The sequence below is a fragment of the Thrips palmi genome, unplaced genomic scaffold (genome assembly GCF_012932325.1).
Source record: "Thrips palmi isolate BJ-2018 unplaced genomic scaffold, TpBJ-2018v1 HiC_scaffold_10, whole genome shotgun sequence".
Classification (NCBI taxonomy): domain Eukaryota; kingdom Metazoa; phylum Arthropoda; class Insecta; order Thysanoptera; family Thripidae; genus Thrips; species Thrips palmi.
The window spans coordinates 20,764,190-20,779,038 of record NW_023144621.1 but is presented as its reverse complement, the minus strand read 5'-3'; the positions used below and the strand labels follow the sequence as shown (position 1 = coordinate 20,779,038).

The following is a 14,849-nucleotide window of genomic DNA, read 5'->3' as shown; positions in this document are numbered from 1 at the left end:
GTTTGGAGCTCTAAAAAACAAGGAAAGTACAAAGCCACATTTTGAATTCGTTCGTCCTTCTTTATTCGCCACTTCTCGTTATACATCCGCATATTTTTCACCACTCAAAAGCCAAATTTCCTAAGATGTGACTCTACTATTAACCTAGGTTGTGGCTATTTAAACACAGGCACAGCCTGCTCTTAACACTGAAGCAGTAAGTACTCATGCTGTTTTCTTAATTAAATGGTTTTCATTTTATATAACAAGGCAGTGAATTTAAATTCACAGAAAGATTATGTATCTTGTCCTCCATGATATGGCCATGTTAGAAGCAACCTGAAGGAACAACCATAAAAAAGAGTGTCCTAACTTCAAATCAACACAACATGAATAGTGTAAGTCATTAACAGAACCAATAAAGGAGAGCCCACACTGGTCCTCATATGTAACTAACACCTTGGCAAAGAGTTTCAGACAACATTAAGGTGGAAGAAACACGTCAGATTGATTTACATTTAAAAATTTAACATAATAACTAGCACAAAATGATTTTAACACCTGACTAAATTTATGTACAATAATTTTCACATGCATACATACACAGACTTAAATCATACTCTACACTGTACATCAACAAGGTGATAAAAGAAAATATTTAACGGAATGCTTAAAAATGCAGAAAAAATGTCTAGTTAAAAGAAATGGAATTGGAGCATGTAACTGGGAATCTCATTTACTACTGGTGTAAATGCCCTGAAAAGCCTTCCATACACATCAACAGCTTTTTAAATATTTAAGTAAAATTATAATTCAAATACAAGATACAATAGGGGGGGCGGGGGACAAAAAAAAATTGAAAATGAAAGAAACATTGCAACAGGCACACAGTCCTGTTTTCAAACTTTGTGAAGAAATAGATGCAAAACTGAATTACTGATAACATCCACACACAATACTGCAAGGATAAAAATAAAATCGAAGTACCAAGCACATGAAATCAGAGCTTCTTTAGGAAACACATCAATCAAAAGTTCAATGAGAAAAAAAGTTTCTAGTTGTCTTTCTTCATTCTTGTGCTTGTCATGCGGTAGATAATAGAATCACGGCCTGGGTCCATGTCAGCAATGGCAACTGGCAAACAAAAATAGAATTAGTGAATAATAGTTGGAATGGAAAACTATTACTAAGCATTGTACAAGCAAATTTACCTGAGATAGCAATGAGTGCAAAGACCAACACAATCGAGAACCAGAGAATGATGTTGAAAATCACTGGGAAGTCCTCACTGTATGCATCCGGAGCATCAACAGTCTGCAATGATAAATTAACATTTCTCTACAATATACCAGAAAAATGAAAACAAGATAAATATATTGTAAATGAATAGTGAAATCTCAACACTTACAGCAGTGCTATCTTGAAGAAGGCTACGGGCACGGCGAGTGTGACTTGAATCAGTAGCCACAGTAGCAAAAACCACCTGGTTTGAAGAAAAAAGTTGCAATAGATTTAGAATCTAATTACAAAAACCAATGCAAGCACTGAACAGAAGAACAAGATGTGAGTACTTACACGTCCATCATAGACACTAGTGAAAGCTTGGCTTAGAACATTTGCAGCGTCTGATACAAGTTGCTTGGCTTCAAGAGTCGTGGGCGAATCAGCCCCGTGGCGGTCAGACACAGCATGCAGTCCACGCAAAACAATCCAATAGAGGTCGGGGAGACCATCATGAGCATTACCAAGAGTCTCAATCTGTTGAGCAACCAAAACAAAAATTTTAATGGTGGACAAGAATGAAAAGGCTGTACAAGAGATTAACAGGGTTGCCCATAAACTGTTTCATGTGACTATCATTAATACCTTGTGAGCTAAAGCTCTGAGGACTTGAACTTCCTTCATCAACTGGGCATCTTCTTCAATCTCAGCATCAAGGAATTCGTATTGCTGGGAGTCTTGAGCAATTCGGACACCATCTAATAAAGGTGACTTCTCTCCCTATGCCAGACAAAGGATGAAGGTAGATATAAATTGTTTATAAGAGAACACAGGAAAACTGATGGAGGATTGACTGTCTTATCTCACCAGCACAACGTCCTGGAGATCTACTCGGTAAACAGTATTGTTGTGAACTTTATGGGGGAACCTGGCATCAATACGTGATCGCAAAGACTGCCAAGTGTCCTCTTCATGCTCTGTTGTAGTGAGGGGGTAGCGATGAGTGTGTGGCAGCTTAGAATCCAAGGATTTCACACCATCTACGACAAGCACAGCAACAGCCTCACTGTACTTGAAAGGGTCCAGGATGCGGAGGCCTTTCCATTCACTGCTCTGAAATCACCAAAATAAGAAATACAACATGTTACTGTGGGAACGATGTTTACTGAAACACAAACACACCCACAAACCATCAATGGCCGGAACCTACCTTTTCAATAGTAAAACCTAAGGAAGCTGAGAGAACCTCTTTCAAGGTGTCCTGAGAGAGGCGTTCGTGGCCATGAAAATGAAGAGAATCGGTAGAATGAAGTACTTGCAGTTCGCCCTCCGCTGCAACAGCTACAAGAAAACATGAACATTAACTTGACGAGTCCGAGAAAACAACATTCGATTGAAACGAGACTTGTAGGGTTTAGATTGAAGTTTGGTTAGAAACAACATCGATGTTAAGATAACATTGTGGCGTAGAAATTGTGGCTTTTACGCGCATCAAGAATGTTCGGATCTCACAGAGAAAAGACGTTAAATCGGATATAAGACTTACCAGCGATGCAGAGAGCTGCAACTAACGTTTTGAACAACATATTTAATGACAATATGAAGGAACTGGGTCTGTCATATGACTTGACTGCCAGTGCACGGGACCACGGCTTCCCAGATTCTTACTTTTTCTGTCGTCTGCAATGACATTCAGGCGTACCAACCGGTTCTCTTCAATGACTTTTGCACCAGCTAAATTTACTTAAGCAGCGCACTGATTTATTTATCGATCGAAGTGCGTAAATTCGTTCATTCTCTTTGTATGGTCTGAGTTTTTATTTCGTTGATTAGGCCTTATTTTCCGATTGGTTGATAAAGTTGGCATTGGAAAGAAGAACAAAAGTAGTGGTTCGTGTTGGTTTCGTCTGCTAGTTTCTGTCAACTCTGTACTGGAAAGTGGTTCTTCAAACCAAGATGATTTTAACATTTTTGAAATGGACAGTATCTTCGTTCAACATGGCGAGGGAATAGTTTTTAAAATGGTGTTTCACTGCTGTCACCAAAAAGAGCTGGGGAGAGGGTCGCTCGCACTGTTGTTAGTATCGAATTTTTAAGAGGAGTAACGGAACGCCCGAGGTTTGCTCATAACGATGTTGGGGCGAAAGCAAAGTCTGAAAGGAGAGCAGCTACTCGCGGACTACGGTCCCGATGAATGCCTCAACGAAAGTGCGGATATAGAATGGGTCAACAAGGTACGTATGCCCCTGCCTCTCCTCTCGCCGTCAAGAGGTTATGGGGACCTCCATTGAGCTCAGCTCCTGTCTCTGTTTGATATCTGCGCTAAAGTCTCAAATTCTTGAAAGATGGACAGCAATTGATCCCTGTCTCTTGTTGCAGATCTGGGTGAGGCGCTTGATGCGGGCCTGTGCCTTGCTGAGCCTCATCTCTGTCAGCCTCAATACTCCCAAAACCTTTGAACGGCACCCACCTCTTCAGTATGTCACCTTCATTACTGATCTAGTAGTATCATTTCTGTACACTGCTGAAATGGTGGCTAAAATGCATATTCGTGGCATCCTAAAGGCAAGTGGTGTTGTGTTACAAAATTCTCAATTTTTTCAAATTTTTATTGGTGTTTGGTTTATGCTGACGTATCCATTTTCGTTTTCAGGGGGACAGTCCATACTTGAAGGATCATTGGTGTCAATTTGATGCAAGCATGGTTTTCTTCTTGTGGATGTCAGTCATCCTGCACACTTTTGAAATGCTTGGCATTGTACCCCGTTTTAGTTATCTTTCTATTTTGAGAGCGCCTAGACCACTTATAATGATACGCTTCATACGTGTCTTCCTCAAGTTTTCAATGCCAAAGTCTAGGATAAATCAAATTTTCAAGTAAGTGATCTAAGGTTTTCATTACTTGTGGGAATTTGAAATTAATTTGTCTACTCACACTCTGTATCATGCTTTTATTTTACAGACGATCCAGCCAGCAAATTTACAATGTAACACTGTTTTTCTTATTCTTCATGTCGCTTTATGGCTTGCTAGGAGTACAGTTCTTTGGAGAATTGAAAAACCACTGTGTATTGAATGAAACAGAACCAAGGTATTATAGATTTACATCTATGATGTTAATCTCACATTTCTTCTACTGACCTTTCTTTCACAAATGCTTTATTTCTCCTTTCTCTAGGCACATCACAATTAACAGTTTGGCCATACCTGACACATTCTGTTCGACTGACCCTGACTCAGGGTATCAATGTCCCACTGGAATGAAATGCATGAAACTGGAGCTTTCACGTTACACCATGGGGTTCAATGGGTTTGATGAATTTGGTATGTCTCAGTCTATTTGCCTCCAAAAATATTGTTTCTTATAGTCTTGACATTGAACTAATATTGATCTACCTTATGTCTCAGCCACGAGTATCTTTACGGTGTACCAAGCAGCCTCACAAGAAGGTTGGGTTTTCATCATGTTTCGGGCATGGGATTCTCTGCCAAGTTGGAGAGCTGCCTTCTACTTCTCCACAATGATCTTCTTTTTGGCTTGGCTGGTGAAAAATGTTTTCATTGCCGTAATTACTGAAACTTTCAATGAAATAAGAGTACAGTTCCAGCAGATGTGGGGGGTTCGAGGCCACATTACGAACAAAACTGCTTCACAGGTATAGTATTTTCTTCCCTATTTGGTTTTTGTTTGTTGAATTGTATATCGTTTTTATCTCAACCGATTTTCTTTCCTAGATATTGATGGGTGATGATTCTGGTGGCTGGAAATTGGTAACACTTGATGATCACAAGAAAGGAAGACTTGCTCCAGAAATATGTCAGCGTGTCTTGCGATCCGCTTGGTTCAGAATGATAACTATGATGGTCATACTGAGCAATGGTGTTTGTATGGCTACTATGAACTTTAAACATGATGAGCGCCCAAGAGAGGACTTCTATGAACATTACTATTACATTGAGGTATGGCATTTAAAAATAAATCTTCTGTTAGAAAGTAATTTTGTATTTTTTAAAACATTGATTTATTTATCCATGAACTATTTCCTTTCTAGCTCTGCTTTACTATATTTTTGAATTTGGAATCATTATTTAAAATATGGTGCCTTGGATTTCGAACGTATTTCAAGCAATCAATTCACAAGTTTGAACTATTACTAGCCATAGGCTCAACTCTGCACATAATTCCATATTTATATCTCTCAGGACTTGCATACTTTCAGGTAACATTTTGTTTTCACATTTTAATTTCGCATCTAACTTACCTTTAATGGTGCTAATAGTTGTGTTTCTTTGTGTAGGTATTCCGGATTGTCCGCTTGATCACAGCATCTCCCATGCTTGAAGACTTTGTGTATAAAGTCTTTGGTCCTGGTAAAAAACTAGGAAGTCTCATTATCTTTACCATGTGCCTGTTGATTATTTCTTCATCAATATCCATGCAACTATTCTGCTTTCTTTGTGATTTTACTAAATTTGAAAGCTTTCCTGAGGTAAGACCATACAACAGTCAAGGTGTGACAGCTTGGATTCTTGAATTATTGATGCCAATATGGTCATATTACAGGCCTTTATGTCTATGTTCCAAATTCTCACCCAAGAAGCATGGGTTGAAGTTATGGATGAGACAATGTTGCGAACCAGAGAAACCCTGGCTCCTCTTGTTGCCGTTTATTTCATTTTATATCACTTGTTTGTGACTTTGGTTAGTATATTTTTCATGGGCACTGTTATTTTTTTTTCACAAATAAGTTTAAGCTTGCCTTGGACATGTAAATGATAATGAACCTTTTAATTGCATTTTGCCACTGCTTCCAGATTGTGCTCAGCTTGTTCGTCGCTGTCATTCTTGACAATTTAGAATTGGATGAAGATATAAAGAAACTAAAGCAGCTCAAATTTCGAGAACAAAGTGCCGAAATCAAAGAAACTCTCCCCTTCCGACTCAGAATTTTTGAGAAATTTCCGGATAGTCCTAAGATGGCTTGTCTTCATAAACTTCCTTCCGACTTCATTTTGCCAAAGGTGCAATGCTCAATATTGAGTTTATTTCAACAATTTTAATATTTTCTGGATGTTTTATTTTATTGTACCCTCTGATGAACAGGTTCGAGAGAGTTTTATGCGCCACTTTGTGACGGAAGTGGAGGATGATGAGATAGAAGGGATGAAACGAGTCAGTGAGGCATTTGACTCCAAAGTTGTGTATCGGAAACAAAAGCCTGTGCATCTTCTCACCACAACCCTGAAAGTCCGGAGTGTCAGTGCAGATCTTCGCAAGGCTGCTATTACCTATATCATCAAGTGAGTTGTGGTTTTAGTGAAGAGTAACATTTCTGAATTTTCACCCATGGTATCATCCTTAACATCATTTTTGCCTTTTGACAGTGATTCAAACAACCAACGACTCATGCTGGGAGATTCAGCAGTTATTGCTGTGCCAGGCAAGGGGCCTCTCAACCCTCAAGGCACAATCAGCAGTGCCAAACAGCTTCGAATCGATCAGAAAAAGTGAGTTTTTCTCTCAGTGAAGTGATGGTCATAATGTTCTTTCCATCTCTGTCCGATAATTTTGAGGTCCACATAATTCTTATCTACTTGCATTTGCAATATATCATAAAGTAGAAACTCATAACGATTCTTCATTTTAACTTAGCAAATCTCATTACTGGTATCTAGCTCCTTCAAAGAAATAATGCCATTAGGAGGTTAAAACAAGCTTTATTATTTTGAGGTTTTTCTGCCTTACTATAGCACAATGAATTTATGAATATTTGCAATGCTTTATTGTCTTACCCTTGTGCACATATTGCACATATGTTGCAAAGTTTTAAAGTGTGTACTTCCGTACAGTGAATTATATTTTTCACTCATTTTATTTTTTGAGCTTTTAAAATTAATAAATCTTTAGTAGATCATCTTAATAGTAATCTGAAGAAAATAAGAAGGTGGTTAATTGTACCTATTAGCGCTTAGTAGATGGTATAAATTACTGACTTCAAAGATGGACAAGTACTCAAACTTCTTTTAAAATAATTAAGCAGTTAGATAGAGTCACTTCTCTGGTGAAAGAGGTAACTACCTAATGCATAAATTGCCTGTAAAAGCATGTATCTTTGGAAACCATTACTTTTACTTAGATAAGAACCTAAATGCTTTAGTTAAACCCACCGGGGCTTTTGGAAAACCAGATTCATCTCTGCCAGCTATGTACTCTTCCCCCTCCCTCCCTCTCTCCAATGTAATTACATTGTAAGTGGATGTGAGCTTTATAATTCGTTGGGGTAGCTGTTGGTTTGTTCGAAAGGTAGATCTGGAGTGTGTAAACCAAATGTGTAAACCCATTGATTTATGCGTAAATGTAAAGAATTTTGGCTCTCATTATGTAAATACTTTTCAAATCAATTTTACAGTTGCATGTACACCCAACTACCAGTCCTTAAGCATGAAAATTTGAATTTTAAATAATCTGCTGCCTTGTCTAAATTTGAAATTAATAATAGATAATTCTATGCACATTTAACCACAAGCATGAATGTTAACTGATTGATTAACTGCTTCAATCAGAACCAGATTCCATCATCAAGTGTGTAGGGCACTGAGCCTATGCTTCATGTATGCAATTGCTACATCCAGCACTTTAGCTGTTTCATAGATGGTTGGTTGTTATTAGAATAGTGAATAGTTTCTGGAAATGGTGTACAGCCCACAATTAAAATGGCTTAAATAATTCATACATCATTTTATTAAATAACTCAGTTCTCTTTTGCTAAATAATTCATTTAATATCATAAAATCTTACTTCTAACTAGCATTATGGTTAACATGTTTTGTGTGGTCATGTGACTTGTTCTGTGACGTTGCACCAAACATTATATCTAAAGCTAAATGAAAGAAAACATAAAAGACTGAAACATCAGTCTCTATAACTTTTAAACATAAGATAAATAAACTTAAATAATTTACCTCTTCTGTAACAGTGATCAGACTACCGGTTTCTCATTTAATTTACTTTATGTGCAACAACTTAGTGTGATCCCTATCCTAGCAACCCTTTAGCTCTTGGCCATGATGTCTAAGACATATAAAGTAATGGTTGAGTCCCGGTATCTGACTTCTGGAGCATAAGAGGTCCTGGGCATGTACACCATTGCAGACAGGGTGCAAAGAGTTGTCAATGATATGCAGCATGCGATCCAGGTCTATTCGTCGCAGCGTTCGCAGTGGATCGATCAAGCTGAAGCAGACCTACGAGCATCTGATGGAGAACGGCGACATCGGCGCAATGAACCGAGTCAGTGCAACGAGAGCGAGACCTCACGATTTGGACATCAAGCTGCTGCAGGCAAAGCGACAGCAGGCAGAAATGCGAAGGTAAATACTTGCCTTTATTTATCTTACAGTGTGGATTACATTTAAAAAAATAAAAAAGACATAACTGGATTGCCTCTTATTTTCAGAACTCAGCGAGAAGATGACCTGCGAGAAAACCATCCATTCTTCGACACTCCTTTATTTGCCGTACCTAGGGAAAGCACTTTCCGTAGAATTTGTCAGCGAGCTGTGTATGCACGTTACGATGCTCGATTAAAAGATCCTTTAACAGGAAAGGAACGGAAAGTACAGTATAAGAGACTTCAGTAAGTACCGTGAGCCACTCTGAGCTAAAATTAATTTTTTCTTTTAAGAAACAAGAAGTAAAAAGATTTGATGATTTGATTTTGTTTTACAGCAATTTTCTTGGTTTGGTCACCTACTTAGACTGGGTTATGATTTGTGTAACTACCTTGTCATGCCTGTCAATGATGTTTGAAACGCCAAAGTATCGAATCATGGATTCACCAGCTCTTCAAGTTACTGAATACTGTTTTGTGTTTGGGATGAGTGTTGAACTTGCTTTGAAGATCTTAGCTGATGGTCTCTTCTTCACTCCCAAAGCTTACATGAAAGATGTTGCTTCTATTCTTGAAATGTTCATCTATGTGGTTTGTACTCATAATTTACTTCCTATTCCATGTAAAGAAGTACAAAACAAGTTTCCTAGGACAGTATTTAATTTGTAATATTGTTTCAGGTTAGCTTATCATTTCTCTGCTGGATGCCCCAAAATGTTCCACCTGCTTCTGGTGCACAGTTGCTCATGATTCTACGCTGTGTTCGGCCCTTACGAATTTTTATCTTGGTGCCGCACATGAGAAAAGTTGTTGATGAGCTGTGTAGAGGTTTTAAAGAAATTCTTTTGGTATGCTTGCTAAATTTTGCAGCCTCTAAAAACACTTTCAGTTTAGCACGTAATTTGCTGTAATTGTTAATTTTCTCCTCTCCAGGTATCAACTCTTCTCATTGTCCTCATGTTTGTTTTTGCAAGTTATGGTGTTCAGATGTTTGGAGGACGTCTTGCAAGATGTAATGACCCTACAATTGTACGAAGGGAAGATTGCATTGGTGTTTTCATGAGAAGAGTTTTTGTCTCAAAAATGAGGTTGCATCCTGGGGAAAATGAAAGCTATCCTTCCATGTTGGTTCCTCGTGTTTGGTAAGTCTGTCTTTAGATAAGTGATAAATTCTATTTCATCTTGTAATAACCTTCTTCAAAGTTCAAGCCAATCTTGCTTGAAGCAAAAACATCATTTGCCTTGTTGTTTCTATGAACCTGTAACAATAAATAGGATTTTCATTATGGTGTTATTAGGGCCAATCCTCGGCGGTTCAACTTTGACAACATAGGTGATGCCTTGTTGGCATTATTTGAAGTTTTGTCGTTCAAAGGGTGGCTGGATGTACGTGATGTACTGATCAAACAGTTGGGTCCAGTAAGTCCTACACTTCTGTTGTAGCAAGCATGTATAGCCTGTGTAGCTACAATGGCTGTGTGTAAAGGACATAAATGAATCTTGTCTTATTTTTATAGAAGCTCAAAATATAAAGCATGTGATGCTTTGTTTTCTTTTTTAATTAAAAAAAAAATAGGACCCTTTGGGTTTTGTAGACATTGTTTCTCTCTTAATTTCTGCTATTAATTTGTAGAACATATGAATTTTATTGCAAAAGAAGTATGCAAGTCATATTATTGAGTTGAGTTCTGTCATTAGGGCGTTGGTATTGTTGACAATGCTTTGTCAGTCTCAAAGTCAAGTTCTTCCTCAGCCTAGCTTGAGGAAACTTATAAACTCTCTTATTACTTTTAAGTTTGGTGCACATTTTAATGCATGGTACATTCCATAAGTAGCGCATTGTATGTCTTCAAATTGTATATAGAGCTTAAGTATTAAATCTAGTCACTTATTTTTCAGGTCTATGCAATTTACATCCATATTTATATATTCTTGGGATGTATGATTGGTTTGACCCTATTTGTCGGTGTTGTCATTGCTAATTATTCTGAGAATAAGGGCACAGCTCTTCTGACTGTAGACCAGAGACGATGGTAAGTTAAGTGCACTATGTGAAAAATACAGCAGGAATTTTCCTCAATCTACAGTTTTTGGTTTCTCAATTTCTAGGTGTGATCTGAAAAAGCGATTGAAAATTGCTCAGCCCCTTCACTTACCTCCACGACCTGATGGACGTAAATTCAGAGCCTTTATTTATGATATAACTCAGGCTCTCTCCTTTAAGAGATTAATAGCAATGACTGTCATAATTAATAGCAGCCTTCTCTGTGTTTCGGTTGGTTTCCTATAACAATCGATTCTTTTTTACTCTTCTGTACTTTGAAATGAGTTCACTTGACTTATGTTCTCTTTTCCTAGTGGCGTGAAACTAATCCAGCAACAGATTATTTGGCTACTGTGAGTGCTGGTCTCACTTGCATATTCCTAGTAGAAGTAATTATGAAAAACATTGCCTTTACCCCACGGGGCTATTGGCAGTCACGAAGAAATCGCTATGATCTCCTTGTTTCTGTTCTTGGAGTAATCTGGATTATGATTTACTTCTCAATGCAGGTTTGTGTATGAAAAATGCATTTAAAGATTTAGATACTGTAATTATTTGAGACTGTTGTGTGAGTAAACTATTGCTGTCTGTTTTTCTCCCAGAATGATTTGGCCTACACAGTTGGCTACATGGTTGTAATTCTACGCTTCTTCACCATCACGGGAAAACATGCAACTTTGAAAATGTTGATGCTTACTGTTGGTGTTTCAGTTTGCAAATCATTCTTTATTATTTTTGGCATGTTCCTTTTAGTATTTTTCTATGCTTTGGCTGGGACAATTTTGTTTGGAACTGTGAAGTATGGTGAGGGAATAGGCAGGTTTGTATCTCATTTACCATATCATAATCATGTAGCATTTCACCAACAGTGTCCTATATAATTCATGACAAATTTATTTCCCTCTTTTTAGACGAGCTAACTTTGAATCTCCTGCCACTGGTGTTGCCATGTTATTCCGTATTGTTACTGGAGAGGATTGGAATAAAATCATGCATGATTGCATGGTCAGCCCACCTTATTGTACTCCTTCAGATAATTACTGGGAAACAGATTGTGGAAACTTCAAGGCCTCTCTTATTTACTTTTGTTCCTTTTATGTGATTATTACATACATTGTTTTAAATCTGCTAGTGGGTAAGTAACGCCTCTTGACGTCTAAATGGTGTAATTCCTTAAATAATGATTCAATTTTAATAAATTTATCTCCTTCTAATTAACTTAACATCTTTCCTTTTTCAGCTATCATCATGGAGAACTTTTCATTGTTTTACTCCAACGAAGAAGATGCTCTTTTATCATATGCAGACATTCGCAATTTCCAAAATACGTGGAATGTTGTTGACATTCATCAGCGAGGAGTGATTCCAGTTAAACGGGTTAGACACAATTTTGTTCGCTTTTTTATTAAATCATAATTTCAAATTGGCCTGCACATATCTTTTTCTAACTTCATTTTTCTTAAATTCGCAGGTGAAATTTATTTTGAGATTGTTAAAAGGGCGTTTGGAAGTGGACCCTCAGAAGGATCGCCTTCTTTTTAAACACATGTGTTATGAGCTGGAGCGATTGCATAACGGAGAGGATGTAACTTTCCATGACGTCCTAAAGTGAGTGCATGTTTTTCTATGTCCGCCTTCATAAATTGTGTTTGTGTCACTCATACAGTTTTTTAATTGAACGTCTTATCTACAGCATGCTGTCGTACCGTTCAGTGGATATCCGTAAGGCTTTGCAGTTAGAAGAACTCCTTGCCAGAGAGGAGTTTGAATATATAATAGAAGAGGAAGTAGCAAAGCAAACTATTAGAACTTGGTTGGAAGGCTGCTTGAAGAAAATAAGAGCATCCAATGTAAGGGAATAGCAAAAATAAGTGTGGGCTCTTATTATCCTGATTACCTGACATATTTACTCTTTTTTATTTCTTTTTAGAAACAGCAAAGTAGCTTGATTGATGGTTTACGAGCGACCAATGAGGTATTGCCAATGCCCGATCATCACATCACAGAAGACAAGAGCAAGGAGAGTAGTCTAGACCGTGACAGTGAGACCGAGCATAAAGTAGGTTGTCCATTGCAGTGAGGCTAAATTATTTTGAAGTATCATATACATCTCTAATTTTCCTGTTTTAATGTTTTCTAGGAGTTTGAAGGAACTCGTCATCGTAGTAAGAAATCTGTGAACTTGCCAAGGTCAGACAGTGTTGGAAGCGGAAGTGGGCGTAAATATCTTGCTCCAACTTTGTCAGATCCAGCAGTTCGTTCGGATAAAGAAAGTCAGCGCAGCAAGAAACGAAATAATAGAACACAAGGTGAGATATTGTAATACTTATCTGATTCCTTAATGGTTTCTTTCCAGATTTGACATTTCAATGCATTATACATGTTTGATTTCAGGGTCAGCTAAAAATACCAGTTTGCCACATGTTACTGAGAGTACAGAACCTATTAAATGGCAGAAGGATACTGCAACTTTACTCAAGGTTTCCTCAATGACAAATGAGGTGCATGATTGGTGGCATGAACAACTTACTTATAGTAACCATTCCAGTGAGGATGAACTTTAACGAGAAGGAAGAGATTCCTCATGCATTTCTAATTTGTTGACATTTCTTGTTATGTATGACCAGTGTTGATGGCTAATTTTATGAAAAGACCAATATTCTGAGCTTACATAAACTGCTGTGGACAAAAGTAGCAGATTTGGAGAATGACTATCCAACTCCTTAATACTAATAAATTCTTGAATGTTAGGTTCTTTTTGTGCTGGAAGATACTTTCTGACAGACTTGAAGTTTTTAAATTATAAACAAATAAAAATGCAAACCCTGTACTAAAGCTGCCAAAATAAAATGGTTGGAAGGGAACATTTATATATTAATTAGAATCTTGTTCAATTTTTCCTCCAAGTTTCAATTTCTTGTTATTGGAAAGGTATTTCTTTACTATTTGACAAATATCAGAAAACTGTATTATTATTGTTTTCTTTTGAAGCACATGTCAAGAGCAAATCATCTGTTTAGTAAGAAAGGTGGTGTTTGTATTTTTATTTATTGTTATTTTATTTTTATTTAGTTTTGTGATTTGTAGTGCATCCCCTTCAATCATAGTTTCCCCATAAAAAGACAGGTAGTCTAGTACCTAGTGAGTCCAGGTAAAAGTGGCATGAGTAGAATTCAAATCTTCTTCTTGCCACTTGCTCTAAAATGTGTTCAGAGTTTCTTGGAAACTCCACATTTATTGTGATTCCGTTTTCTATATTTTATAAAGTTTTACAAAGAGTTTGTTCCTGTGCCATGTCAAGGTTTTGCCCATGAGTTGGGTATGAGTGAACAATAAATTATTTCTTTTCTGTTAAGGTTTTTGAGGACTGTATATTTTCTTTTCTGTATGTAAGAGAGTGGGTGTGTGTGTCAACAGGGGCAGGTACTCCTGAGTGCTCATTTTAGGGGCTGAGGCAGAATCCTGCCGTAAAGTGAATTAAGCCTTCGGTTCTCCTTGTAGTTTGTAGATTAGAAGGAATTGACTGAACTTTATTATTTTCTAGTTAACATCGTGATTAGAAATGTGAAGTGACTAATGGTTGCTGTAAACCGTGCTTCATTGTTGCATGCGTGTTGCATGTAGATGGCCTGGGTGGTTGCTAGAGATTCAAGCCCTCAGCACTTACCTTTAATTTTTTGTTGTGTTTTGTTTGTTTATTTATAAAAGCAGCTCTTCAGAATATAAATGTCTTTTGGCTGCGGCATTCAGAAGCTTGTTTAAATTTTGAGCTACCCAGATGGTAAATGTTATTTAAACCTCTTAATAGTGTGATTTCAATTACTTCTGGAGTCTTCAAAATTGTTACAGAGGAAAGCATTTAATGATGTTTGGTCTAAGAACAATTAGACATTAGTTTTGTTTTGTTACTTGTTTCTGCAAATTTAGCATACTTCTGATTATGCGAAATCAGGGAATTTTGAACTTGACGATGTATTGCTTTGTGGGTCTGCATGGAAATAGAAAAATTGAAAGTTTTGAGCCAGGAAACCATTTTTCTATTACTTAATGTTGTTACTTATTTCCTCTTTGTTATTCTTGGAAATATTCTATTTGTGGATAAATGAGTGAATTTATCTCACTTTGTGGATTGTAGTGAGACTCATACAAGGTATGTATACCCTCAATGTTCATAATTAAATTGTTTGAGAAGTCTGAAAATTGTTCTGTCATTC

At 37.2% G+C, this 14,849-nt stretch overlaps 2 protein-coding genes across 4 annotated transcripts; one reads left to right on the top strand and one right to left on the bottom strand.

The window, feature by feature from the left end:
* Window positions 1-39: 39 nt before the first annotated feature.
* LOC117654069 (ATPase H(+)-transporting accessory protein 2) lies at window positions 40-2,901 on the bottom strand. The gene is made up of 8 exons (XM_034400223.1): window positions 2,747-2,901; window positions 2,411-2,541; window positions 2,068-2,313; window positions 1,846-1,980; window positions 1,555-1,737; window positions 1,388-1,462; window positions 1,191-1,293; window positions 40-1,113 (listed from the first exon to the last, which is right to left on the bottom strand). The coding sequence occupies exons 1-8, from the start codon at window positions 2,784-2,786 to the stop codon at window positions 1,034-1,036; spliced, it is 993 nt and encodes a 330-aa protein (XP_034256114.1). The 5' UTR covers window positions 2,787-2,901; the 3' UTR covers window positions 40-1,033.
* A 184-nt stretch (window positions 2,902-3,085) lies between these two features.
* On the top strand, window positions 3,086-14,835 carry LOC117649756 (sodium leak channel non-selective protein). 3 transcript variants are annotated; one of them, XM_034392800.1, is made up of 30 exons: window positions 3,086-3,434; window positions 3,580-3,765; window positions 3,854-4,077; window positions 4,163-4,291; window positions 4,379-4,524; window positions 4,609-4,856; window positions 4,936-5,160; window positions 5,253-5,420; window positions 5,499-5,690; window positions 5,765-5,902; window positions 6,016-6,222; window positions 6,305-6,501; window positions 6,586-6,708; window positions 8,413-8,571; window positions 8,658-8,837; window positions 8,930-9,182; window positions 9,272-9,439; window positions 9,525-9,733; window positions 9,890-10,010; window positions 10,491-10,624; window positions 10,701-10,866; window positions 10,950-11,144; window positions 11,238-11,455; window positions 11,547-11,770; window positions 11,876-12,012; window positions 12,107-12,243; window positions 12,329-12,485; window positions 12,566-12,694; window positions 12,776-12,944; window positions 13,030-14,835. In XM_034392800.1, exons 1-30 carry the CDS (start codon window positions 3,333-3,335, stop codon window positions 13,197-13,199), a joined length of 5,211 nt encoding a protein of 1,736 aa, XP_034248691.1. In that variant the 5' UTR covers window positions 3,086-3,332; the 3' UTR covers window positions 13,200-14,835. The 3 variants fall into 3 exon arrangements, with proteins under 3 accessions (XP_034248691.1, XP_034248684.1, XP_034248700.1); XM_034392793.1 differs by having other exon boundaries at window positions 8,386-8,571; XM_034392809.1 differs by having other exon boundaries at window positions 3,316-3,434; window positions 8,398-8,571; window positions 13,030-13,199.
* The last annotated feature ends 14 nt before the right edge of the window (window positions 14,836-14,849 follow it).